Raw genomic sequence first — 27,821 nt, forward strand, 5'->3', positions numbered from 1 at the left:
GACTCTTGAAGAAGATTCAGCAAAGGAGAATCGAGAAGGATCAGTCAGACAGGTAGGAAGAGAACCAAGAGAACAATGTCATAAAAGCCCAGAAAAGAAAACAGATTCAGAGAGGAGAGAGTATTCAGGAAGAGAAGGATGTTTAAAATGTTAAATGCAGAGTAAAAGCCAGTTGATGAAACAGCTGAAAGATCACTAGTAATTCTGTAGAGAACAGTTTCACAGTTGAGAGATGTGGCTGGGAGACAGACTGCAAAGAATTAAGGAGTGAGGGAGAAGAGAGAAAGTGGAGGGAACAAGTGTAGCACAAATTTATCACACAATCTGATAGTTTTCAACATCCAGTACAATTTGTATGTAAGATACATTGCCATCCTAGAATTAATGCAAGATCATTTCATTCCTATTAAGTTCAGTGATGATGTCAGTGACACATTTTCTTAAGTGATACAATAGACTGAATGGCAAAATCACACTGAAATTAGGTGGTTATTTTCCAAAGAATGAAAGGAAGGAATTTGTGTGGACTTTCAGTTCCAAATAAACATATACAACTCTAACCAAACTATCCAAAAGCATATTTGAGCACCTAAAACCCAGCACTGTGGAAAAATATGGAAAAGTAGGAGGGATATAAAAAGGTCTTCCTATAGTGAGCAATTAAAACCAAATAATGCATCCAAACTTTTTAGTTTAAATTGACAATCTATAACATTTGGTTATTACCCAAGGGCAAGTTTCAATCCCCGTTAATGTATTTCTAGAGTATATATATATATATATAAATAATTCTAGAAACAAGCCTAAGTCACCTTTTCATGTAGTGGTAGTAGCACAATGCAGTCTGGTAAAATACAATCCCATTCTCTGTTAAAATCAGCAGCTGACAGTTCTTAGCATTATTCTAAGAAAAGTTAGTTTCTCAGTCATTAAGGAGAGGCTTTGAAAGCAGCTATTATTCAGTTGAACAGATTACACTTAAATCAGAAAACATTTTCTGGAGTGTTAATTACTGTATATTAAAAACAATATCAACCTTTGTAAACTAGCATTTTTTTATTTCTGCTTATTAAAAATCCAGCCTTTTCAAACTAGGCTATAAATATACACATGCACCCACACCTCTCTATGCCCCACACCTACACCCACAGACAACTCCACAACACTAATATAGAGCAATTAAAATATTTTCATTTTACCTGTAATTTTGATGAATTTTCCTGTAGAATTCAATTTAAGAAAAACCTTAATTGGTAGTTCTAAAAAGAAAAGGAGGTAGATCCTAAAATTAAAAACTTCCCCAACTAAGTTACCAGTTTAAGAGTAAAAGAATCAAAAGAGATTTTGAATAATCAAACATCACAGAAAAAGTTTCATCTCTCTGTGAACCCAGCACCTCCTGTTTCTAAGGAGTATACATATGTAACTGAAACAAGAATGTCTAGGTTTGTTCTCATGTGATCCCAATTTTGTGGCCAACCCTCAAAGTCAATGTCATCACTAATATCCAGTCTCTTAAAATAAGTATATCCTAATCAAGAGTTAATTGTTTCAGAGGGAAGAGAAGAGTTAATTGTTCAAAGAAGCAGAAGGATTAGAAAAGAAAGTAATCTGAAGAAGTTCAGAACTCCACAGAGCTCAGCCTTCTGTGTTCAGAAGTCTTTGTCAAGATTTGACAAGATTAAAACAAGTAAAGGACCTGGGTTTAGTACCCCACAAGCCAATGTCTTCAAGTAATGATAAAGGCATTTTCACAATTAATTGCATCTTTCTCTGAAACTCAATGATGTGGTTTTTTCCAAACCTCATGCTAATTGTCATACATGTAAAAACTCTTTTAACATTTAAAAATTTGGTAATTTCAAATTCTCTCCCTCCCTCACTCCCACCCCTCTCTGGAAGACTAAGCAATACAATACAGAATTTACATGTGCAATCATGTACAATATTTTTCCAGACCTCAAACAAAAAGAAGAAATTGAAATATAGCCCCTCATAACAGTTTTCAAGCTCCTGATCTACACTGACAGAATAAGCCTTTCAAAATATAATGGGTAACTATAAACTAGGGTTCAGTCTTCCCACATTTTTCCCCCTTTTATCTTAATAGAATCCTCTTCATGGAACTTGGGTATTTTCTTGTCACTTGCTTCATCTGTCAGGACCTTGCTGACTACCTGGAACCCAAACTCTCCCTTATTCACAGGTACTTTCTCAGTTTCACCTCTTGAGAAAAATCTAGACTTAGTAGTTTTATCCCAACACAGCAGAACCACCCCACCCAAAAGGGTGCCTCTCCTAAAAGACCCAGATAATTCTACTTAGGAAGCGTCCCATTTCTAGTAAATGAAAAATTGTTCCAGACTGACCAAAGATTAAAGGGCTGGCTAGCAAAAGTATGTTTTGTTTTTTTTAAGTTAATGTAGCTAATTAGTCCAGGACTTCTCTTTTTTTAAACATTCCCCGAGAATCAATAGATTCTTTTAAAGCACTCTCAAAGATGACCACATTTGGGTACCTTGGCTGCCCTAGAGGAACATTCGTAAATCTCTTGGTGTCCAAATTATCCGAGTCGGCTTTACAGAAACGGAGGCAAGTCCAGGTGGCTGACAACCCAAAACCAGAGCTTCCACTAACTCTGGAAGAAGATTCTTGGGTGTACCAGTACTGCGACCACTGCTAAAGGAAGGAATCCCAAAGCCAGCAAGGAGAGCCTGAGCTCTCTCACAAGACTGTATATGGCCCAAGTCTCCCTCAGACTTCCTTCACCTATTACAGGAGGACAATGCAGTACACCCGGCTAGAAGGACATCTCAACTGGAAAGGAGAAAACCAAGAATGTAGGGTTAAGAGAAACTTTGTGAACCTCAAAATGGTCACAGCTTCTTTTTGCCTTCATCATCCAATCAGGTTGCTTGTAGGAACAAGTAATAAAGGAAAATACAAAAGCCTTTTGAAAAGTTAAAAGGCATTATACAATTGTAAGACGGTGGCATCATTTGTGAATGAAGGAGATTTTCCCCCTTTTTATTGATCTTTTATTTTCCTATCAACTTCATTTCCAAATACACATTCATCTCTTTCTCTAGTCAGTGTAACAAAAATTAAGCCTTGGAAAGCAATTATTCAGCGAAATCAATAAAACAACCATTTTTGACAGTAGATGATGTTTTCCATGGCCAATGCCCCTATCTCCGCTTTTAAAAAGGATACTTTTTTCAACTCATTAGTTTAAAAAAAAAGATACCAAAATATTGCCCCCTTCAAAGACTCTTTGATTTTTACTTTTTGGTGATCTTTTTGATTTACTGATACTATTCGTTGCCCTTGCCCAAAACATACTTGGAAGCCCCTCTTTCAAAACTGTTTTTGGAGACTGCCATTTTTTTAAAACTCTCATTAGTGGCAAATATTTATCCTTACAGGGAGGAATCTGAATGATGAAGTCAAAAATCATTTGGTACCAAGGCTGGTGGGGCCTCAAGAAGAGTGTGATCCTTTTTGGCTGCATACCAGGATGTGTACTGACATTCTTGTGTGGTTTAGAAACTGGCCTTATGCAGGGGCAGCTCAACTGGAACATACTTCGCTTCCCACTATGGCTATGTGAAAACTTTTTTGCCCATAAGTAAGTTCAGGAATGACTGCTCTGAAATTGATGACATCACATAATCATGGGGGATCCACTGGATAGGATAGTCAGTTGTCTTCTCCTTTTTGTCTGTCCTGTTATTTTTTCTTTGTTTTAACAATTGTAGAGCAAAAGGGCAAGAGCTCGGCAAACAGGGTTAAGTGACTAGCCCAGGATCACGCAGCTAGGAAGGGTCAGGTGTCAAATTTGAACTCAACTCGTCCTGGCTCTCTCTCCACTATGCCACCTAGCTGCCCCTCTTCCAATTCTTTTAAGACAGGCCTAGAGTTCAACTCCAGTTATGTATCCCATTGGGTTCTTTATCCTACCAATAGCTGAATATTCCTTTACGTCTTCCTGGCCTGAACTGAATTTCTTTTCCTCACATACTGATGACCTTAGTTGCCCTGCACCATTCTGTTAAAGAAAAAAAAATAATTTCCTGGGATAGTTATCTATTCAGGACATGGAGAAAACCAAATATTGACAGTGGGAAGAGCAGCAGACCAGAAAACAGAAGGCCAGATTCTTCTCTTGGAGTTATCACTATAACTACTGGGCGCACTCTTGGCTGTTAGGTTTCCTCAGTAAACCCAAAGCACTGACCTAATAGCCTATGACTTCCATCTAGCATCATAGGATCTGGGCAAATAGCAGAGCTGAAACTCAAAGGCTCGTCTCATTTCCCCAAGTCCTGTATGTTTTTACCAACTGTAGCTCGTAGCTTAGAAGGAATTAAATGAAGATTGATTTTCTGCCCTATTGGTGGGGCTCCAAAAAAGGGAGATGAGTTGTAATTAAGTACAATACGCTGACTTGTAATTCAGTCAACATCTTCACCGGCAAGGAACAGGAAGAGGATGGCGCTCCCCAGACACACAGCTCTGCCGATGGGGTACCTCGTCTACTGCTCCCAGTTTGAAGCCCATCCCCCTACTCACACACACACAGCTCTTTGCTTCTGCCAGCCCGATACTTAACATCAAGAAAAAAGCAATGGATCAAGCAAGAGTTCCTTCATTGAACAAATGATTCTTCTTTAGGCGTGGAACCATGGACTTCAACACTCCCTGGAGGAGCCCTTCTCCAACCCCCGTCCCTCCCTATTTCCCGAAGTTCCATTCCTCTGCACTTTTCCCTGTGCTTCAAGTGTCCTCCTTCATTGTGTCAATTATCTCGGCTGGCTAACAGAGTTGGGCAATTTGCTCACTCAGTCATCCCCCTGTCAAGATAAAGAGGTGAAAATACATACCTCCAGGGATAGTCTCACCCATGTTCTTGTACATAAATGCAGGTGAATTTAGAGCAAACATTTCCTATTGAGTAAGAAGGGATCCTCTGTCTAAACTCTCTTCCTGCTATACTCTATTATGCAAGGATCATTTAGCTTAGCCCCAAATGAAACAGGTTTCTGCATTCCTGACAGACTTTTCCTTGTGTGAGGGTTGTGTGCTGAACCAGAAGGGATAAAGAAGAGGGGAACCTGGGATCTCTGCCATGGCGGAATTTTTCTGATGATTCTGCCGAGGTGGAGAATAAAAAAAAATTAAACTAAAACGTTAAGTTTGAAAAAAAAAGGAAAGGAACAGAAATGACATGTCATTCTAGCAAAGGGTAGCACTGACTTGTTTACTAATGAGGACTATATATATATGAAGACTTCTCAAATTCAGGTTTACAATTAGCAGCATTTAATGGGACCAAAACTCCCCTTCCTTACTGTCACGCTGACAAGGGAATACAGGCCTTTAATTTGTTTGGGTTGGGGGGGGGGGGGAAGATTCTGGATTAAATGAGAAGAGTTTCTTATTATTGTACCATTGCATCAAGAACTCCACTTCACAGATATAAATGTAAACCTTTAGAATGGCTTAGTCATCTTGCAATTTAATTATTAAACACTTGTCAAGTTACTATTTAATTTTACAAATGGGCATTTGAGGCATAGGATGTTTATGTCTTGTCCAAAGTCTCCCACTGAGAAGTCTATGATCACAGATTAGACAGACAGTGGACATCTTAAAAATTATCCACTACAGAGGTGTCAAACTCTCTGCCCAAGGACTGCTACTGCAGCTGAACCAGATTTATTTTTTGAACCAGATTTAAATGTAACTGGGGAATGTTTAACAAAATAAATAAAAGTACAGTACAACTGTGGTTTTATAAATCAATACCAGGCCACAGGGATCCTTTGCTATTTGAGTTTGATACCACTGCTGTAATCTAACCCCTTTTTATAGATGTAAGGAGACCCCAAAGAAGTTAAATGAATATAAGTGACAGAACCAGGATTTAAAACTCAGGTCCTCTGATGCCAAAACCAGAACTTCCCACTGGAAGCAATTAAATGATCCAGTAGATTCACCTGAAATCAAGAAGACTTGAATTCAATTTCAACATCAGGCACTAGCCAGGTGACCCTGGGCTAGTCACTTATCCATCATTCTTGGAATTCTCATCTGTAAAATAGGGGTAATAACATCTACCTCTCAAAGTTTTTGAAATTTAATGAGAAATCATGTTGCTTTTACCGACATTAAAATCCATATATAAATGCTAGGTACTATTATTACCATGTACTCTCTAAATCTTTTGTTTAATTTAGCCAGTCTTCTCCAAACATTATTTTGTGAGAAAAACTACCACTTCCCTAGTCTAGAAAAAGTCTTGCTGAATACAGAAAAAAAAGAGAAGGCAGGGAAGAGAAATAAAACTGAATAATTACTTCTTATTACTTTACCTGTGAATTATGCATTTTTCCCTAAAGTTCTTGAATAGCATTTATGGGTAAATGTCTTGGGAAAACTGTTTTCCTGAAAAATGCTCACTTTCAAATGGTCTTTCCATAGCAATTTAAGATCCTTTCTTCTTAACAGGCACATTGTTCCATATGTACTCAGATCTCTGTTGCTCATTCACTTATCACTATCCAAATTAAATTATAGGGGTACAGGAGGAAGGGGAGAGTGGTTGGGTTAACAGAGTCAAAGCTGCAACCACATCATGTAACATATTGATGGTGGTAAGGAAAAAAAGACCAAATAGAGACATTTCCAGGCCACAGTAATGAATCTGTTGTACCCTCCTAAAAGGAATTAAAAGAAAACCGATAGCTAATGAAAAATGTTATTTGTTTGGACAACTGGATATGATCATAACTAAAACACAAAAAGAAGAGTTAATTTTCTAATGAGCCTTTCAAACCAACTCTCCTTGAGATTAGGGATATGCATACTACATCAAGTAAAAATTAGAGAAACAATGGAGTTTCTGATGAATGCCACCCACCCACTTAAGACCTACAAAAAGCTTGAAAAGAGACCAGAAGAGCACTGTGATGGAAGTAAATAGCCTGACCTGATTAAAATTAGACTCTTTAGGCATTAAAGGAATTTTGAATTGAGCATTACCCCCTAAAGAACAAAATATTGAAAGAATGCACTGAAATCTACCCTAAAGCAATGAAAAATAGGTCTAGCCAAAACTTCAGTCTTGTGATACTTACTGCCTTTTAATCAGCAGAGCCTTTACACATACTTGTTAGACTTGCCTAGTAGCCTTCTTCAGTTCCAACCTTTCCATTAGTCACTTCCCTTTCCCAAGCATCATACCAATATACCAGCAGGAAAAATTCCAGAGATCATTGAAGTAACAGCAGAGATGCTGCCAGGCAACATTTCAACAACAAAAGAAAAAGTTATGTATCTATTAAAACAAACAAAAATAACCTACTATGTTTACTAAAAAATGAAAAATCATTATTTGTAGTGGTCTTTGGGGCATAAAGCCTAGAACAATGAAATAAAGGCTTACCAAGAACTAATGATAAGAAAAACAACTTTTTTTTTAAGTTGGGGGGAGGGAGGAGGCATGGAAATAATAGCAATATCCTACAAGAAATCTGAATAAACTACACTTAAAATACTAGATCTAACAGGACTCCTGTGCTTAATATTTATCTCCTGATCATTGCTCCAATCTTGAAATATAAGAGTTAAATAACGTTCTGGGAACCTACAGAATTCTTACAAATAAAAGCTATTACTGGCCTGATTAAACAAGAAATGAATCCTGAGTCCTTTCCATGAGCCTAGACAAAGAAACTTGATAATATAGGTGTTATCTAAGCCTATGATATAAATTGAAATGGGAATCAAAACAATAATTTAACATGAAATTTCAGAGACTTGGAAACAAAAATTTTAGACTTGACAGAGGAATTTCTCATTTTAAAGTTATTTCTTAGATGCTTTTCTTTATTAACCTTGAAGGCAAAAGCAGGTAATCTCTAACTTTATGGCTTATACTATGTGGATGTCATGTTAACAGTAAAATATGTGTGAAATAAGATTAAACAGTTGCATAAAAAGCACTATGGCACTTCTAAGAAACAATCCTTTGATCTCAAGAGCTTATACTCTACACGCTCCATTAACTAAATTCAGAATAACTCAAACCTGACATTACTGAAAACATTATATACTTCTTTTCTCTTCTACTTCTCTACCACCACAAAATTAAAAGCAGTGTTTTTTGTATGTAAGTCTAATTCAATTCAAACACAATTTCATTGAGACTTCTTCTAGCATCCCTGATAGCTTCCATACTGAATTTAAGAAAAACTAGAAATTTTAAAACCATTAAGCCAAAACATAAAGGTATATTATGCTAAATGGTAGACACTAGTAATCTGCAGGAATGGGCCAAAGGCAGTAGGGAAAATAATTATCAGGGGTAAAGGGGAAAGTTTGTCACCACTAAGTTAAGCCTTAGGCAAGACTATCTTACAATGGAAGATAACTTGTCTTCTTCCTCTTCCCACTACCAAGTTACTTTTTTTTCACCACCATCCCAACCTCATAACCAGATACTTAGTATATAGAAGATGCCTCTGAGACTTTTGGAAAGATTACTACCCAAGACTATCCAGTGTAATCCAAAATTAAGTCTTTCCTTCAAAAGATCAATTCTTTAGTTGCTTTTTTCTTACTGGCAAAAAAAAAAAAGTGTTTCTGGAGGCAGCTAGGTAGTACAGTTAATAAAGTGATTCAGATATAACCTATGACTCTTCCTATCTGTGTGATCTTGGTCAAAATCACTTAATCCCAAGTGCCTAGATCTGATTTTTCTTCAACAAGTAAGGGTTTTAAAAAAGGGGGGGAAAGCAATTCTGACTATACAAATGGATTTTCTGATGTCTAGGTCTGACCATGTTATTCCCATATTCAATTCAACTCTAGTGGTGGCTCCTTCTTACCTTAAAGATCAAATCTAAAATATTTTGGCTTTAAGAAACTTATGATCTTGCCCCCTCCCACCTTCCCAGTTTTTTACACTGTATGTCCTTCCAAATGCATTTCAAAAAGGCAGGGGCACTCTCTTCTTAACTGCTACTCATTGTCACCCACCACAACTCCATGAATTTTCATTGGCTATGTCACTTTACTGAAATTATCTCCCTCATTTCTGCTTCCTCAATTCATTAGATTCCTTCAATTTTCAATTAAAAGTGCCACCTTTCACAAGAACCTTTCACAGTCTTCCTTAAACTTAATGCCTCGAACTTATCCTGAATGTATTTTGTTTGTACATAATTTACATCTTGTCTCTTCCATTAGACTGGGAACTCTTTGAGAGCAGGGACTAGTTTTTGCTTTCCTTTGTAATAACCAGTTTTTATCATTATGTTTGGCAAACAATAAGAATGTAATAAATACTGGTTGACTTCACCTGGTACTACTAAGGTGTGAAGATCATTAGGTTTAACCTTTTCAGAGATTATTTACATTTTAAAACAATAATATCTAATTTGTAAATGCAAAGAAGTTCATCAGAAAAGCATATTTTTTTGTGCAAAATGATCTTACCTTTTTCTACCAGGACAACACAGCCAACCCAACCCTGAACAAAGAAAAAGAGCAGCAATTTAGCAACTTATTTCTGAAAATTTACTCTACCTGCTTCGATGTGGCAAAGATCATAAACCTTTTAAGAGGAAGTATTTCTGAGTAGGTATAAAGAGTTTAGGTTTGTGAAAATGGTCCCTAGAGTTTCCTGAAACAATTTTGCTTTGTATTGAAAATGACTATGTTTGGAAAGGAAATGCATACTAAGAGACTATAAACTGAACTGTTGTACAACTAAAATACTTAGAAAGTTATTGACCACTTCCTACATGCACAATGCTTGGTAATGAGTAGAAAATAAATATGCATGGGCCATGACCCTTGACCCCAACATGCTTACAATTTAGTAGGAAAAAAATGAGTTCACAACAAACAAAAAAGGTAGCAGTATGTTAATTACTTTGAAAGTGGTATGAACAATGAATTAAGAGAAGAGAGAGGAGGCAGACAGATTAGGGAGGAGACTATTACAACTGTATATGTTTATATGATGAGGGTGTGAACTATGGAAGACACAGTGACAGTGAAAAGGAAAAAGAATCTATGACTAGATAGGCCTAGGGACTTGGAAGAGGGCTGGGAAGGTGAGGAAAGGATGATTCAAGTTTCAAAATGGGTACTTGGGGAAAAGGTGACACCTTCAACAGAAATAGACTCTCAGGAGAAGAGATGACTAAGTTCAGGAGACATGCTGAGTTTGAGATACTGATACAATATCCAGGTAGAGATTTTCCTCAAGCCAGGGGAGGGTTAAAAAGCTGACATACAGGAATGGATTCAGGTTATGGACTGGGATATAGAACTAAGAAATTTTGTAGTAAGGAGATGATAAATTTTAGTAAAAGGAATAGATGAAAATTGTCAAGGGGGAAAGTAGCAAGAGAGAGAAAAGGAATCAAGACAAAAACCTTTAGTGACTTCCATATTTAGAAGGTTATAGAAAAAACACAGAACCAGTGAGAGACCAAAAAGAATAGGTAAGATAGGAGAAAAATTATTCTTGAAAAGAAAGGGAAGATGAACAGCATTGTGCTATACAAAGGACAAAGAGGGTGAAGATTGAGAAAAGTCCATTGAATTCGACAAGTAGGAGGTCATGGGTCACATAAAGAAAGCAGTTTCTGTAGCACATAGAGAGAGGAAAATGTTTAAAGGGTTAAGTTTGTAAATTCACATTGGGGAAGTAAAGGCAGCAAGTAATTGTGTAGAAGTTTAGCAGTGGAGAGAAAAGAAAGGGTACCATAGTTTGAGGAAGTAACCAGATAAATCAAAGTTTTTTGGTAATAAATAATCCATATTTACATAGTGTTGCAAAGTTAATTAAATGCCTTCCTCACAAAGACCCTAAGGTAATTAAAGTATCATTATTATTCCTCTTTCACTTATGTGGAAACAAAGTCACACAGCCAGTCTCTTATTTGAAATGAAAATCCAGCCCTCTCAAATCTAAAATCAATGCTCTTTTCACTTCACCAACTTTCTCTGGCTAAGTTTTCTCAACTGCTGAATGTGGGGGTTGAATTGGATGATCTAATCAGCTGTTCCATTTAATAAAGTCACACCCACACATGTACATTCTACAACTGACAGCCTAGCATCACCACACATTTACTGACTCACAGAAACTGGAAAAGGAACGCACCAATTCCTCTAACTTCTAGAGTACAGAGATTTTATCTGAAGTAAATATGCCCTCAAAACATTTGTAAAGATGGGATTAAGTAATTCTTATCAGTGCCACCAGTTAAAGAACCTTAATTGCCAAAACTGCCCTATTTTTTCCTCCTTGTAAAGACTTCTGTCATATACTATGACTTTGGTCAAAATGACTGTGATGCTACTAGAATTTACAAATAGGACCAGGGTAAAAAGCTCAACTTTAAAGGAGACAGGTTACTGATCTAGACAGTAGCCTAAAAACAAATCACAAGGATGTAGTGACCTGATGGATAGGCAAGTTTTACATTCTTCAAAGAGAAAATCTACTTGGGCAGGTTTTAGTAAATTACTATGCACAAAAAAAGTTAAGAGTTTGAGGAAAGCAGAATTCAAGAAAGAAAGCATCACAGCTCTAAAATTCAGGCCAAGGTGGATATATATCATACTATCCCCTGGCTTAGTCAGGAGTTAAGATGTGGGTCTGCTACTCATAACTTGTGTCAGTACTGACAAGTTATTTAACATCTCTGACCTTAGTTTTCTCATCTGTAACATGGATTATATAATCTCTAAGGTCTCTATTTCAAGTAAATTCAAGAGAAGAATTCATTCCTTTTCTTTGTCTTTCATGTTGTTCCTTTCCCTCATGAAAGTACTTTTCACTAGAAATAAAACCCTTTTGTATTCTTGTAAGTAAAAATATTTAATATCATTTTCCCAAGAGCATTTTCCTCATCAAGGAAGATTAATCAATCATTGCTTTGTTAAAGCCTAATTTTTTAAATAGTAAACACTGATGCTATTCTAAGCAGATAAGAAGTTCAGCTTAAATTCTTGAGACAGATGGTTTATTTGAAGGGAATAATAATTTTTGCATATACATGGCACAAATTAATTATATACAGTACACTTTCCATGATAAAAGTTAGGATGCTGTTCACAGAAAGGTATCAATTTAAGATACATAATACATAAGCTAAAATATACACATGGGGAGAAGAGTGAGAACCAAATGGTCTTTTTTATTATTTTAATAACCTCTGGATGTATTTCAAGGAATACTGATAATTTAATGTTCAAAAAGTTTTAATAAACAAACTTCTAGTAAAGTTAATCAAAATATTTATAATACTATTCAATAGTTGCACAATATTTCCAATATACAATCAAGAAGATGCACAGTACAACACTTAATAAGAAAAAAAATCTATTGCACCCACAATCAAAAATGTTTCACTTCCTTATTTGGGGATGCTGCACTACCATATTTATATAAACATTTACAACACTTCAGTAAACACAAAAGTTCTAAATGTAATGCAGCATAATGAGGGGGGAGGGGTGAACCTCACCTTTCAAACTGAATGTTAAGTGTCCATATACAGTGCCATTTACTCAAAGCTGATTTATTGGTTATAAACCATTATTCCTATTGTGAACAAACAACCCACTCTCCCTATCCCACATTTAGAAGACTACTATTCCTTTGTTATACACAACTGGTACTCAGCACTCCAAACAGTCCTGCAGCAGAATGCCAGTACTGGCTTTCTTCCTCAGTGCTTGACATGACCTGATGTCTTATGACAATATATTTTTCATTTCAGTGTCCTGTTAAATAATCTTGGGTAGAGTCCGACGCAAATGAATCTGCATCTTCATTATCTGAATCATCACTGCTGTCATCAGCAGCTGGTTCTCCTGTGAGAGCTATCCGTGCATAATCATCAGTGTCTATAGACTTGCAAAAATGAATAGCATATTTCAGTTTTTCCTCTAGTACTTGTTTACAGGAATACCTGGGTAACTTCAATAAAAAGAAGCATGTGTATGATTCTGGAAGGAAGTGGTCTGGTGGATTGTACTTATCCAAAACCTATCAGTGGAAAAAAAACTAATTAGTAATGGTTAGTAAAGTTAGACCATATAGCAAAGAGTAAATAATAAATTCAGCAAACATTTTAAAAATGCATATCACAATCAAGCCCAGAATTACATAAACTCATTATCAGATTTCATATAAATATAAAATATAAGATGTCTGCAGTCTCCTTTTTTTCCTTCTATATTTGGATAATTTTTTTCTATTTGTGACCATATAGTCCACTTAGATATAATCACATTATTATTAGTTGTACCACAATCTTGGTACTTTGCAGTATTCCATTTTCATTAAACTCTGGACATTAGAAATTACAAGGTAGTGGGAACTGAACTTACAGAGAAATGATTAAAATTTTTTAAAAATAGAAAACACATTGAGATAATTTAAAAAGCATAAACATTTAAACTGTATTTGTTGCCAACTTAAAAAAAAACCTTCATAAACAAAAGGCAGCAAACAGTAAAATTATTATTGCCACTCCTCTATTCATATCAAAAACATGCCATGACAATGAAAGTCAAATGCTTCCTTCACTTTGCTTCTTGCTTACACAGTAGAGACCTCCTAATGTATAGGGGGTACCAAATACCCAATGACATCTTAACTCAAGTGCTAGATATTTGCAGCAAGTCCCTTCCATATTGATCAATAAGTTCGACCGTTATTCTTGCTGCTCAGAAATCAAGGAAACAACCTAGAAAAGTATATGTGGAATAGAAACTAGATACCCCTTATGAAGGAAACTAAGTTTTTTCAGAATACTTCCTGCTAAGACCCATTTCAAAATTGCTACTTTTGATGGAAGTGGTCAAAATATAGTCACGGAATAAGGAATCCAAGGGTTACAAATCTGTACAGATCTTCTAGAATTTGCCGGGAAAAGGTGGCATGAGATATTCTTGTAACAACATATTAAAACTACTGGAAGATGTGCATAGTCAGAATAAGATACCTTTCCATTCTCCTGAGAGCATAAATGAATATATCAAAGTTATTCCTGTTGTATATCATTATTTATCAAATGTACTTTTTAAGATAGTGCAAGAACACTTTCCCATTATCATAGCTTTCCTGATTCCAACCACCAACACTATCAACCTTACCTGAATAACAAAGTCTCTGCCTCTGAAATCAGCAATTGTTCTAGGAAGTCGTGTTCTGCCCCACACAAAACGGAGAAAGAGAGAGCGCTCTGTATTAGAGAAAGACTCCATGACTTCCCAGAACCACTGTATCAATGAAGCAGTAGGTTCAATTCCTTTATATGTTGCGACAGATTTTAGAAGATGAAGTGGAATATCAGGACTTCCACATACCTGGGAAAACAATGTCTTGTTAGAACTAATTGAAAATTTTCAAGCTCTTATATTTTCCTCACAAAAAAACTTCTCTTCTTCCTCGAAAGTCATACATTTATGACAATAAAACATTACCTGATACTATTGGTAAGACATATAACTGAATGACTACAGAGATTTAAGTATTAATTTAAAAAAGAGAGACATGCTAAATTGAAAGTCCATATAACCCTTCCATTCATTTTTCTTCTTTTATGCCATTTAATTCTGTTTTTAGCTGCATGCACATACTTTAGACCTCCAAGTGAATGTTTAAAAAAAATAGAACAATATTTTGATTCATCAAGATGGATTCTACTTATTTCCCATAAGACATAATCCAGTGAAAATAGAAAACAATCAAATTTACCATAGTTTCCAATTCATATCCAGTAAAGAGTGAAAGAAGAGGAACGGGGACAACTCGAGCCATCCCTTCCCGTACTGCAGAAACTTGTTCATCAAATTCATGTAGCCTAAATAAGAAAGTTACATTATGAGTGATGCTAGGACTTTAAATTCCTGCCTTTAGTGGGTTTTTTTCCCTAGTCATATCAAATGCTAATCTAATTTCCTTACCACATTACATCTTAACCAATAAAAGGCCTTAAATCACAATCTTTTTGACATTTTGTGCATTGAAGATGGTATATAATTATTCATCTGAAGAAAAAAATTATAATGGAGAGCTATATAAAAAAAATGAACATTTAAACACCAAGCAGTTACCAACATTCATTTGGACCCCACTGGATATAGAACCTTAAGTAAGACACAAGAAAAAACAAAGTCCCCTCAAAGAACTGAAGAAAAAGTTTCTCTTACCAAAGAATACTACCATGACTCTGTTTTTACATGAGTAACAAATCAGAGGTTAGTTACATCACACAAAACATATTATAGATATAAAAGGAAAAAAAAATCTACCAGAAAGACTATTAAAAAAAAATCTAAAAACATTTACTGAACGCTTCATGTCTAAGACATTGTGCATGATAGAAAGTGGTATGAAACAGGGTTGGTGTCCTCAAGGAGCTTATAATGCAGGAGACATGAAATTAGTGCAGTATATCACAACACTAAGAAACATTTATTGTCAGCTATATACCCACAGGGGATAGATGCTGATTAGAATTCAAAGAAATAGAAAGATAGTCCATTTTTTCAAAAAATTTCATGGACATTAGATGAATTTTGAACTACCCCTGCAATTCTACAGTTCTATGACTCAGGGTCAGGCTTAAGGGCTAGTTTCAGTCTGGCATCTGACACTTCCTAGCTGTGTGACTCTGGGTAAGTCACCTCCATTGCCCAGCCCTTATCACTTGTCAGCCTTGGAATCAATACATAGTATTAATTCTAAGACAGGAGGTAAAGGTTTTTTTTTTAATTTGTTTTTTTAGTATGCATAATTGTTGAGTTTCATTTAACTAAAGTCTCGCTATTGTTCTAAGATATTTGAAATTCAGATCTTATAACCAGAAAAGGTTTTGAAGATATAAAATTATGAATAGGCAAATACCAAAATATTTTAGTTTTAGCTGACCAGTTTGCCTCTACCATGGACTACTTGCAGCTTCAGACAAATTGCTTAACCTCCCTGGTCCCTCATTTTCCTCATATGTAAAATAGAATAGATAAGACTGGAATCTATAGATAAGTCTCTGAGGTCTCTTCTAACTCTGAATCTATGAAATTTTAGATTTCCATGAGGAACATTTCATCATATGTAAACAAAACATTTCAAGATTATTATAATACATATAAACAATTAGGAAGAATAATACCTACAGACCTGTAATTTATTGCCAATCTAACATATTCAGCACGGTTATCCAGTGTAATGTGAGTATATTTAGAGCTCAACTGAATATCCTGACCACTTGCACTTGGCACTGTGAAGGGAAGGCTCATTGCTTCAAACTCCTCAGAAGTAGCTTCATTGTCCCGGATGTACATTAATCCAGGAATAAAGTCTTTATCAACCTTTCAAAAGAAAATAATTATTTGTACAATATTTGCACAAATTTGCACAATAACCAAATTATTCATCTTATACTAATAAACATTGATTCACATAAAATTACCTGCTTTATTTAGCATATTATAGTATATTAATATTTTGGATTATCTTTGTTCATAAATAAATTATTAAAAACTATACTTTTAAAACAAGTATTTCATCCTGGGAGTAGAAGAAGAAAATATGAAATTAATCTTACCAAAAAAAAAAACTTCTCCAAATTGACTAACAGGTTTTTAGATCTTATGATCTCAGAAATACTTTCCTATTCTGATATGGTAGGATTCTATGGCCTATATTCAGTTAATGACTACTATACTAATAATTTTTTGGCTACAATCTAGACTACATAAAAAATTAAATTAAGAAATAACACCAGATGCCATTTTTTTATCCTACTTTACAGAACATATTTCTTTCACAACTCTACATTTTTTCATCTATCATTTTGGGTAAATACAATATGTTATACCTTACCTCACTGAGATCAGCAATTGTAAGGTTCATTCCTGCAAGTTGCTTCCAGACAGGTTCAGCAAGGTTGAGGCTTAATGGACTCCCAGTTCGAATGGCAATGCCTAGTAACACACCTAATAGTTTTAAAAATGACAATTACAGAAATATTTTGAGGAGAATGTCTAAATATTTTCCTTTATGAATTACCACCAGGAATCCAGCTGTGCTCAGTTGGATTTTAGGGTTGTGTTTATTAATGCTATCAAAGTTCATATTCTGTGTATTTTAACTTTTGTTCAAAGTGCTTTGCTTCAACTAAAAATTCTTAAATTGAGCTATAATAGTTAGCAAATTTTTGACAGCCATTGGTTGTTCTAAATTTCAATTTTTTTGTTTCTAGATAGTAGTAGTCTCTCAGTAACCAAGGATGACGATTGTCTTTGTGCATTTTCATGTATGATAGAGGAGTGTGCACAAAGACACTTGTGCGTGAAGGAGATTTAAGTGGAAAAGTCGATGTACAGAGACAGTCCCACTCTCTCAGCATTAGAAGCCTGGGTCCAATGTCACAAAAAATTGTTACACCTGGAGACTTCTGTTTCTAGATGCTATATTTCTAAATGACTAGCATATTTTCATGCTTTTTTTTCACCAATGAAAAACAGTTGATATATTTATCATAACACTTCTTTTCTAGATACAAATGCTCAAATTAATATTGGAAATAAATAGGCTTAACAAAGTAAATTCCCCACAAAGATAAGTGCAAGAAAGATAGTACAGCTATTGTTTCCATTTTAAAAGATGAAAAGAATGAGACACAGAGGTTAATTGTAGGAGATTTTCCTACACTTAAAAAGGAAAAAGTAGAGAATGAGACCTCAAACCTAAGTCTCCTTATTCAAAGTCCAAGAGTCTTAACCTAAATTAATAAAGCATTAGTTTATTACAACCTACCCAGGAAACGAAACATATTTGTATGCAAGGAAGATTTGGCTGCTGGGTTCAATAAGAAGCAATCTCTATTGGCTCCAGATTCATCTCTGCCATTTGGAGTTACAATTAGGAGAGGAGTAAGTCCATTCTGAAGTTCTTCACACATTTCTGCTATTGACTCACTATAACCACCTCCACAATCATCCACAGACTCACCTTGAAAAGAAAATAAGTGTTAATGGAAATTCATAAATTGCAAGAAAAATATATACATGCATACACACATATATAAATAAAATGAGCATTCCTGATTCTATGAATTTTTCTCTCCTGGAACCTCAAATATCACTTAGTTTCTATAACCCTCTTATGCTTGTATTCATCACTACTATATATGATTTATAACCCTCTACTAGAAGGTGAATTCAATGAGACCAAATTGTTTGCAATCTACACTCCCAGCAATTTGCCAAATTTTAACTTTTATGTTAAAACTTTAAATATTTAACTTTTTACACTAAAAAATTTTTTTGCACTAAGCTGAATAATCATTAGTGTCAACAACTGAATATAAATTTATAGTACTTATGCTTAGATCCATTCACAAAATATTTGGTCTATTCAAATAGCATGTCTTTTTTTTTAACCACTTTTCTGTTTGAGGTCAATATATTATAGAGTAGGCAAGATAAATTTAAAAATCATACAGAGAAAAATTCTTACCAACAAATTTGACTTTCCACACCCGATGAGGTAGGAGGAGGCTGTCAGGACTAAATGAACTCATTTTAGCACACATTTGGCCAAAAACAGACTTGGTACCATCAGGGCCAGCCAAACCACCCTTACTCCTTGATCGTTTTACCTGAAACATGAACAAAAATTTATATAGGTCTTTTTGTTGTTGTTGCTCCTTAAGTTAAAGAACAAGGAGATATAAGATACACTAGGTAGGGAAAAACACAAAATTGGGTTAGAAACAACCTGACTATATCTATATTCTTTAAGGAAGAAATGATTCTATAGTTAGTCTATGTCTCACTTTATTGGATCTTCTTACAAAATATCTCCTGTATTCAAAAATTCTACTTCATACCTATTGCCATAACTTTACTATATATTTGTGTTGGCAAACCTATGGCACATGTGCCAGAGGTGGTTGCTCCCTCCCCCTTTCCACATGGACCTGAAGATTTCTCCCATCACCTGACCCTCTGCCCAGCAGTCCAGTGGAAGTGCTTTCTTGGGAGATGACTCACATTGTGGAAAGGAAATTAGACTGACAGTTTGTAGGGGAAGGGGCCAACTGGGAGTGGTAGTTGGGTCTAGTGACTAGCACTTCCTTCCTGCCGGGAGTGGCAGTGGGGACTTGTGACTAGCACTTCCTTCTTGCCATGGGGGACTGGCTTCCGGGTATTGGAGGAGAGAGGAGCTTGTTCAGCCCACTCTGGAGTGGCATGCTCTTCTTGGTTCAACCCAAAGACACAGGCTTCTGAAGGTTAGAATTGTTCTTGTTTGCTTTCTGTCTATTGCTAAGATTCTGAATTAGAACAACGAGAGTAGATGGGAGTGGGACAAACCCTCCGCCAGCGTCTAGGGCCTGGCCCTATACTCTGAAGCTAAGGAAAAACTCCAATTCCAACTGGATTATTAAACTTTATATTATTTGAATTCGCAGTCAGATAAGTGGACTATCTTTTCTGGTCATAGAGGGAGCTGAAAATCAGTTCAGTCATCAAGGCAATAAAAGACCTTATTGGACCCCTGCTGTTTCCTCTCAGCAGGGGGCATCTCCTTCCCTTGCCTCACCAAGCAATATTCCCTCTCTCCCCTCAACCTCCTCCATATCCCATACAAACCTCCCATTATCCCCTGTTTTCCAAGCTTCCTATTTCCTTTCCCAATAAATATTACAGTTTTTGGCGAGCCAGCTAGGAGATGCTCTTTCATTAGTTTCAAAGGTTCTGTGACTATGTTTTTGGTTAAGTCTGTAAGGCATTTTGTTATTTGGCTATAGCCTGGGATCCATTGTCTACAGAAACCTGTCACTCCTAAAAAGGCTCTCAGTTGTTTCTTAGTCTTTGGCACACTGAGCTTCATTATGTCTTCTACTCTTTTCTTGGAAATTTTTCTTGTCCCCTTTTCCAAGATAAATCCTAGGTATTCCACTTTAGGCATTTCCCATTGTAGTTTTGATTTGGAAACGTTGTGACTTTTCTTATATAGCTCTAAGAGGAGTTTTTTACTATCCTGGTAACAAACTTTAGCAGATGGGGATGCAAGAAGAATGTCATCCACATAGTGCACAATTTTGCTTTCCTTGAATTGGAAGTTCTGTAAATCTTGTTGCAAGATTTGGCAAAATGCGGTTGGGCTATCACAGAATCCCATTGGTAATCTTCTCCATGTCATCTGAGTCACATTCCAAGTGAAAGTAAAGATTTTTTGGCTTTCCTTTGCAATTGGAATGCTAAAAGAAGCACTACACAGATCAACAACAGTATAATATCTAGAGTTACTTGAGCTTGGAATGACTGCATAGGACTTTTTCACAAAGTTATTTACTGCCCTTAAATCTTGGACCAGTCTCCACTGAACTTTTCCTTCAGAGAAATGTTTTGTTTTCTTTATAGATATTATTGGTGTATTATATTCTGTTTTCCAATCTTCTTATTTCCTTTCCCAATAAATATTACAACATGCAGTGTGAGGGCTGCAATTTGGTCACTCAGGCTCTAAAAGGTTCACCATTGGGATTTATACCAGGAATGCAAGGATGGTTCAATATTGGGAAAACCATCCACATAATTGACCATATTAACAAGCAAATCAGCAAAAATCACCTGATTATCTCAATAGTTGCAGAAAAAAAGCCTTTAACAAAATACAACACTCATTCCTATTGAAAACACTAGAAAGCATAGGATATATAATAATAATAAATAATGAATTAAATAAATAAATAAATAATAAAGAGTATAAATTTAAAACCATCAGCAAGCATCATCTGCAATGGGGATAAACTAGAAGCCTTCCCAATAAGATGAGCAGTGAAAGAAGGATGATCATTATCACCTCTATTATTTAACATGGTACTAAAAACACTAGCTATAGCAATTAGAGAAGAAAAAGAAATTGAAGATATTAAAATAGGCAATGAGGAGACCAAGCTATCACTCTTTGCAGATGATATGATGATCTACTTAAAGAGTCCTAGAGAATCAACCAAAAAGCTAGTGGAAACAATCAACAACTTTAGCAAAGTTGCAAGATATAAAATAAACCCAGATAAGTCATCAGCTTTTCTATATATCTCCAACACATCCCAGCAGCAAGAATTAGAAAGAGAAATTCCATTTAAAATAACCCTAGACAATATAAAATACTTAGGAATCTATCTGCCAAGGAAAACACAGGAATGATAAGAACACAACTACAAAACACTTTCCACACAATTAAAACTAGATCTAAACAATTGGAAAAACATTAATTCCTCATGGATAGAACAAGCTAACATAATAAAAATGCCAGTCCTACTCAAATTAATTTACTCATTTAGTGCCATACCTATTAAACTACGAAGAAAATTTTTTTACTGAATTAGGAAAAAAACTATAACAAAGTTCATTTGGAAGGACAAAAAATCAAGAATAGCAAAAGAAACAATGAAATCAAGATCTCACACCCTACACCAAGATAAATTCAGAATGGGTGAATGACTTGGAAAGAAAAGATTTTAAGACAAAGCAAGAGTTAGAAAATATTACAAAATGTAAAATAAATAATTTCAATTACATTAAATTAAAAAGGTTTTGTACAAACAAACCAATGCAATCAAAACTAGAAGGGAAGCAACAAATTGGGGAAAACATCTTTATAACAAAAACCTCCGACAAAGGTCTAATTATTCAAATATATAAGGAGCTAAATCAATTGTACAAAAAAGCAAGCCAGTCCCCAAATGATAAATGGGCAAGGAAAATGAATATGCAATTTTCAGATAAAGAAATCAAAACTATTAATATGCACATGAAAAAGTGTTCTAAATATCTTATAATCAGAGAGATGCAAATAAAAACAACTCTGAGGTACCACCTCACAACTAGCTGATTGGCTACCATGACAGCAAAGGAAAGTAATAAATGTTGGAGGGGATGTGGCAAAATTGGGACATTAATGCATTGCTGATGGATTTGTGAATTGATCCAACCATTCTGGATGGCAATTTGGAACTATGCCAAAGGTCTTTAACAGACTGTTTGCCCTTTGATTCAGCCATACCATTGCTGGGTTTATACCCCAAAGAGATCATAAGGGGAAAGACTTGTACAAAAATATTCATAGTTGAGTTTTTTGTAGTGACAAAAAATTGGAAAATGATGGGATGCCCTTCAATTGGGGAATGGCTGAACACATTATGGTATCTGTTGGTGATGGAATACTATTGTGCTCAAAGAAATAATAAACTGGAGGAATTCTGTGTGAACTGGAATGACCTCCAGGAATTGATATACACAGAGACTGATAGACTGGAGCACAATTGAATGTTATGGACTTCTCTACTAGCAACAATGCAATGATCCAGGACAATTCTGAGGGACTTAGGAGAAAGAATGCTATCCCCATCCAGAGAACTGTGGGAGTGGAAACACAGAAGAAAAACAACTGCTTGACAAAATGGGTAAATGGGGATATGATTGGGGATATAGACTCTAAATGATCACCTTATGCAAATATTAATAATATGTAAATAGGTCTTAATCAATGACACATGTAAAACCCAATGGAACTTCTCATTGGCTATGGGAGATGGGTGGGAAGAGGGGAGGGAAAGAACATAAATCATGTAACCATGGAAAAATAGTCTAAATAAATTAATTAAATAAATTTCAAATAAAAAAATAAAAATAAAAGGTTCACCATTGCTACTCTATAGGTTTTAGTCCTCTCTCATTTAGATAATTGTAATCCAAATTTCTGAGTGCCTCACATCTAACCCTAATATCTTTCAATTAATAATGTGTCTAGTTGGTTTTGTTGTCCATTTTTCAGACCATATTGACCAATGAGAGCTTTCTCTGAAATGTGCATAAAATCCAAATTATTCATTTTCTGTTTTGAAACCATTTACTAGGTCTCCCAATTTACTTCCTTTTTCACATCTCCTACAACAGGCAAGCTTCTTTCCATATCTAAGACAAAAATTTTCTTTAATTGATTCATTACAATTTTAATTTCAAAACTTTTTTCTTCTAAATTATACCTATGAAATTTTCCCTTGACAAATATGCCCAATCAAGTCTCTTCTATCATTTAATAAGCTCTTGGAAACAATCTAAATTTGTCCTGTGTCAGCATGGCAACTATTGTGACTCTTCAATTGTTCTCAATCTTAAAATCATTTACTTTTATATGGATAGTTTTAATGCCATTCCCATATTCTTGTATATTTATTCAGTATTTTCATTCTACTCATTTAAAAAAATTATGCCTTATCACACTGTTTCATAATAATTGACTAAATAAATAAAAATGATTTTAAATATTGTCATTACTCTGTGTAGGCTCAGAGATTTGGAAATAATGATAGAGAATATCACATTATCTCCATTTTATAAATAAGGAAACTGAGATTTAAAAAAGGTTAGAAGACTTGCCCAAGGTCACAAAACCAATGTGAAAGTCAGTGGATGGATTCAAAGCAAAGTCTTCCCAATTTCAAATCTAGTTCTCTCCCTATACCACCTCATTTCAGTCTATCTACCTCAATACCGCTCCCCCTATACAATGCCATCACTGTATTGTCCTACTTTATAATCCTCTAGCTAACAAATGCCCTAACTTTGATGTAGTTCTTAGCATAATATTCTTTGCCAATCTGTCCTGTATCTACAAAGAGAGAGTGTGTGTGCATATGCACATATACCAGTGCTTCATTTATCTGGTGGCACAAGCAGGGTATGAAATACTCCATACAAATTTTCCAGACAACTAAAGCTTATCATCTGAAATACCAACTGTTGTGACTTCTTCAACAGAAATTTTTCTATACTATAATCAACCTATTAACCAGAATACAATGATTAGGATTTACCCTTTCCTTGATCTATCAGGTTCATTATTTCATGTATTACTTATTACATTGTAGTATAATAGACAATGTTGTCCTATCACACTATTTATGCCTTTTTTAGTTGTATCTGCTTTTCAGTGTTTGTCTTTTCCTTTGGTGTCAATCTGTCAACTGATACTTATTATTGCCAATATCCCAAATCCTCACATCCCTACCCTGGCTGGCAATCTATTATTGAAGGAACTGATCTAAATGTAATAGTAAGAGTGAGGAGCCTAGTTAATTAAGTTCCTGTACCAATTCTATTTGTTCAGGCAACTCTTTGCCTCACTCTCCTGTATTGAGGGGAATGAGAACTGATTGAGACTGGCAGATAAGTAATGTTTTCTATTGCATAGATTGTTTTAGATGATGATGATGATAATTTTGGTCATTTTTATTTGGTGTTTTCCTCTCCTATGGTAACAGGATTCTTTTGGGCACTGAGAAATTACTATATTAAATTAAAGCTCATGCTATAAACTTTATTTCTCTTATTAAATGCTTATTTTCTTTAGGTTTTTTAAGGTTAATATCTTTCTGTGTGCTAACTAGAATGCATTATAATAATGAGCTCCAATAATGTAATTAAATCATTTACTACTCACTTACCAAATATAATGAATAGTATATTTACAAATATACTATGAATGATTCCCAAAGCTAGTAGTAGTACCTTATGATAGGCATGTCTTTTTCTACTGAGGTTTTGAAAGTTATAACACATTTCTATAATATTGATCTTTTTTTATGCTTCAAATAGTCCACACTTTATTAAGTACAGCATACTAAATTTGATTTCCTTTAAAGCTAATGATCTATTAAAAGGTTCAGTTTGCTTTTTCCAGATGTGTCTTTATATCTATATTACATGTGATTTATGAAACTGATCTGAATTAAAATTAAGCTAAATATTTGTTTAATGTATTAATCTATTTTGATGTTTCAAAGTTCCTTTTTCAAAGAGACCCTTGATATAAATTCCTTTTTCTATTACTTTTTCCATAAAGACCTATTCCAATGAGCCTTTCAGAATATAAGGGAACATGAGAATAATATTTTATGTAGTTATTTCAAAATTTATTCCAAAAATGAAATTTGAATTTGAAAATAAGAATTTTTGTCAGTTGAATTTTAATAGTGTCCTTTGTTTTTACATGATATAAATTTCTACCTATATCTCTCACCTCCCTTCCCAAGAGTCACCATCTTACATGACAAATAATTTTTAAGGAAAAAAAGAGAAAGAGAAGTCTATAAGTAAATTTTTAAAAAATCTGATACCAAATGAAATGGAATATCAATTCATAGAGGTTATGCTTAATGAGAACAAGCTATTAACAGGTTCTTATATAAAGCTAGAAAGAACTGTTTCTAGTGATGGGCTCATCACTAAACAGCATGGCCAAGTTGTGAGTTTTATGACCATAACAAACCAAAAAACTACCAAGACACAATGAGGGAGTGATATACATCAGCATGAGTGTCTCACATCAATTAAACTGTGGGCCTGACTTAGAAAAAAAAAGAAGAAGAAGAAGAAGAACACAGGGCATGTGAGAAAAGGGAAATTCTAGAAAAATGAAGGTTGTGGTTAATTGGGACTTTGTCAATAAGGTAAAAATCATATGTTAAAACAAAAGATATGTAAACAAAGGATTTTTTTCTTTGCACTATCTGTTTCCTTTTTAAAAACCCAATTAAACCAAAAAAAGATGTCTGAAGAGTGGACTCATCTCATTTGTATAGTAAAATTCAAGAAGTCTCCTTGAAGTAAAGAACACCTTTACCAAATTCTGAAGTGCTATTTTCTTTATAAAAAATAAATGACTTTTGAAGTGAATCACTGGTATTTCCTGTTTTCTAAACTATATACTGTTTGTTAGAGTTATAAAGAATATGTTAAAATAATCTTATAAGAAAAGGTCACTTTATTAAGTTAACTAAAACAATGCATTAATAATGAAGAGCAAATATTTGTGGAAATAGCTTCTCTGGCCTCTGGCATAACATTGAATATTCCAACGTCAGTGAACAGGAAAAGAGCCACCCATGACCACTTCCATCAATGTGGTCACATGTGTTATCCAACAAAGGACAAAGGTTTAATAAACTTTCTTCAAAATGGCCCCTAAGTATAACTGTGGAAAGACTTCTAGTCATGTAATCAACAGCAGGGTAAAAATCATGTGTTAATACAAAATTTATATAAACAAAGAATTTTTTTCCTTCATATTATTTGCCTCCTTTTCAAGAATTCAGTTGGAGTTCAGATATCTGAAGTGTAGACTCATTTCATTTGTGCATTAAATGACAAGAAACCTTTAAAGCATCCTATCCTTATAAGTAGAGTGCTGGGCATGGAATGAGGAAAATCTTGTTTCATATCCCACCTCTGACACTAATTATAATACTAGACAAAGCATTAAATCTATACATGCTTATGGCAACTTCCTAAGACTTGGAAACCAAACACAATTATGTCTTGATGGAGAAGCTACCACTCAGTTTCTCAAAAACAAAATCTCATATTAATTTTATATTTGTAGCAACCATTTATACTATAAACAATAATTTACAATTTTTTCCAGCATTAGAGTCTTATAAGCATACTTGATGTCATCAGAAATTTTGTGTTGTAAATAAAAATATAAGTAGGGGAGCAACATCTAATAAAGCTATTCTTTTTTTCCAAAGGATTACAAGTGCCCAGAAAAGACATTTGTTTCCATGCTCATCTTTTCTTTACTCTCACCATCATTGAGACATCATTTGCAAAACCTCAGAGCAAGTTATTTCCAAGTTCTGTTTCACTGAAAAGTACACATTTCTTTTACCTGTATTCTGTTTAACTCTACTACAGGACCATGTTGACGATCTCTCACCATAGTTGCTTGCACAACTTTTCTGAAAGCTGCTTCCTACAAAAGGTCAAAATGGACATGTTTAGTAAAAAATATAGAAAGCATTGTTCATCAATGTAACAGGAAATTATAGAAAAATCACTTAAGAGTCATTTAAATTTTTAATGAAATTTTAAATGTTATTAAAATTTTACTCTATTAAGTCAGAAATAAGTTGGAGAATTTTCAGAGTACCTCTCCTAATTATTAATCCTACAAATGGATACGAAGCAAGACAAGTTTCAAAAGGAAGAAGAAATTTACATCAAGTGAATAAAGAAATTGTGAAATTCCTTTCCTTCCAAATGAGACAAACAAAAAAGTTTCATTTTGGCAAACAAGGAGTTATATATATATATATAAAACCTCTTTCTGCTTTGAACTGAAGAAGAAAAAAAGATGCAGGACCCATTGGTATTTATAGGTCTTACTGGAAGAATGGCTATGGCAATCAGAAGTTTTTCTGGGAACTAACAAATCCTTAATATTCTATCAATAAGAATTTATTAAATGCCTACTTTACTCCAGACATCGTGCCCCACACTGGGGATACAAAGAATGAAACAATTTATACTCTCAGGGGACAGAGAGGTAAGTAAATATCATAGTATTGTTAATAGGAATAGCTATAATACATATATAATAGCTATAATAGTATATACAGAATAAACATAAAGAGCATAAAAACAAAAAAAATAAGGTAATTAAATATAAGGCAGTTGGGGGATGAAAGGGTAGACATCAGAAGTTGGGGTAGAAAGATCAGGGAAAGCTTCATGTAGGTGGTGTGGCTTCACCTGAAAACTGGGAGAGAAAAAGCAATGAACTGGGGGATAACATCCAACTCCTTATATCACTTAGTCAATAAGCATGCATAGCCTATCTACCTTTATCTATAAACTTCCTTTCCAGAGATTTAGACCTGTAAACCTTAAAATTTCACAGACTTATGAATGTTAAAAATTTTACT

General features: G+C 34.7%; 1 protein-coding gene across 4 annotated transcripts in view; it reads right to left on the bottom strand.

Annotated features, from left to right (window-relative positions):
• Positions 1-12,030: 12,030 nt before the first annotated feature.
• The window catches only part of HERC2 (HECT and RLD domain containing E3 ubiquitin protein ligase 2), a 206,703-nt gene continuing 190,912 nt past the window's right edge, over positions 12,031-27,821 (bottom strand). For all 4 annotated transcript variants that reach the window (XM_056807129.1, XM_056807128.1, XM_056807130.1 and 1 more), the window contains exons 86-93: positions 26,786-26,869; positions 18,560-18,701; positions 17,858-18,052; positions 16,922-17,034; positions 16,217-16,407; positions 14,792-14,897; positions 14,188-14,400; positions 12,031-13,075 (exon numbers count right to left, since the gene is read on the bottom strand). In XM_056807129.1, the coding sequence (XP_056663107.1) occupies positions 12,803-13,075; positions 14,188-14,400; positions 14,792-14,897; positions 16,217-16,407; positions 16,922-17,034; positions 17,858-18,052; positions 18,560-18,701; positions 26,786-26,869 (1,317 nt within the window). In that variant the 3' untranslated portion in view covers positions 12,031-12,802. The remainder of the gene's footprint in view (positions 13,076-14,187; positions 14,401-14,791; positions 14,898-16,216; positions 16,408-16,921; positions 17,035-17,857; positions 18,053-18,559; positions 18,702-26,785; positions 26,870-27,821) is intronic.

The sequence above is a fragment of the Monodelphis domestica genome, chromosome 8, assembly GCF_027887165.1.
Source record: "Monodelphis domestica isolate mMonDom1 chromosome 8, mMonDom1.pri, whole genome shotgun sequence".
In the NCBI taxonomy this organism is placed as follows: Eukaryota; Metazoa; Chordata; class Mammalia; order Didelphimorphia; family Didelphidae; genus Monodelphis; species Monodelphis domestica.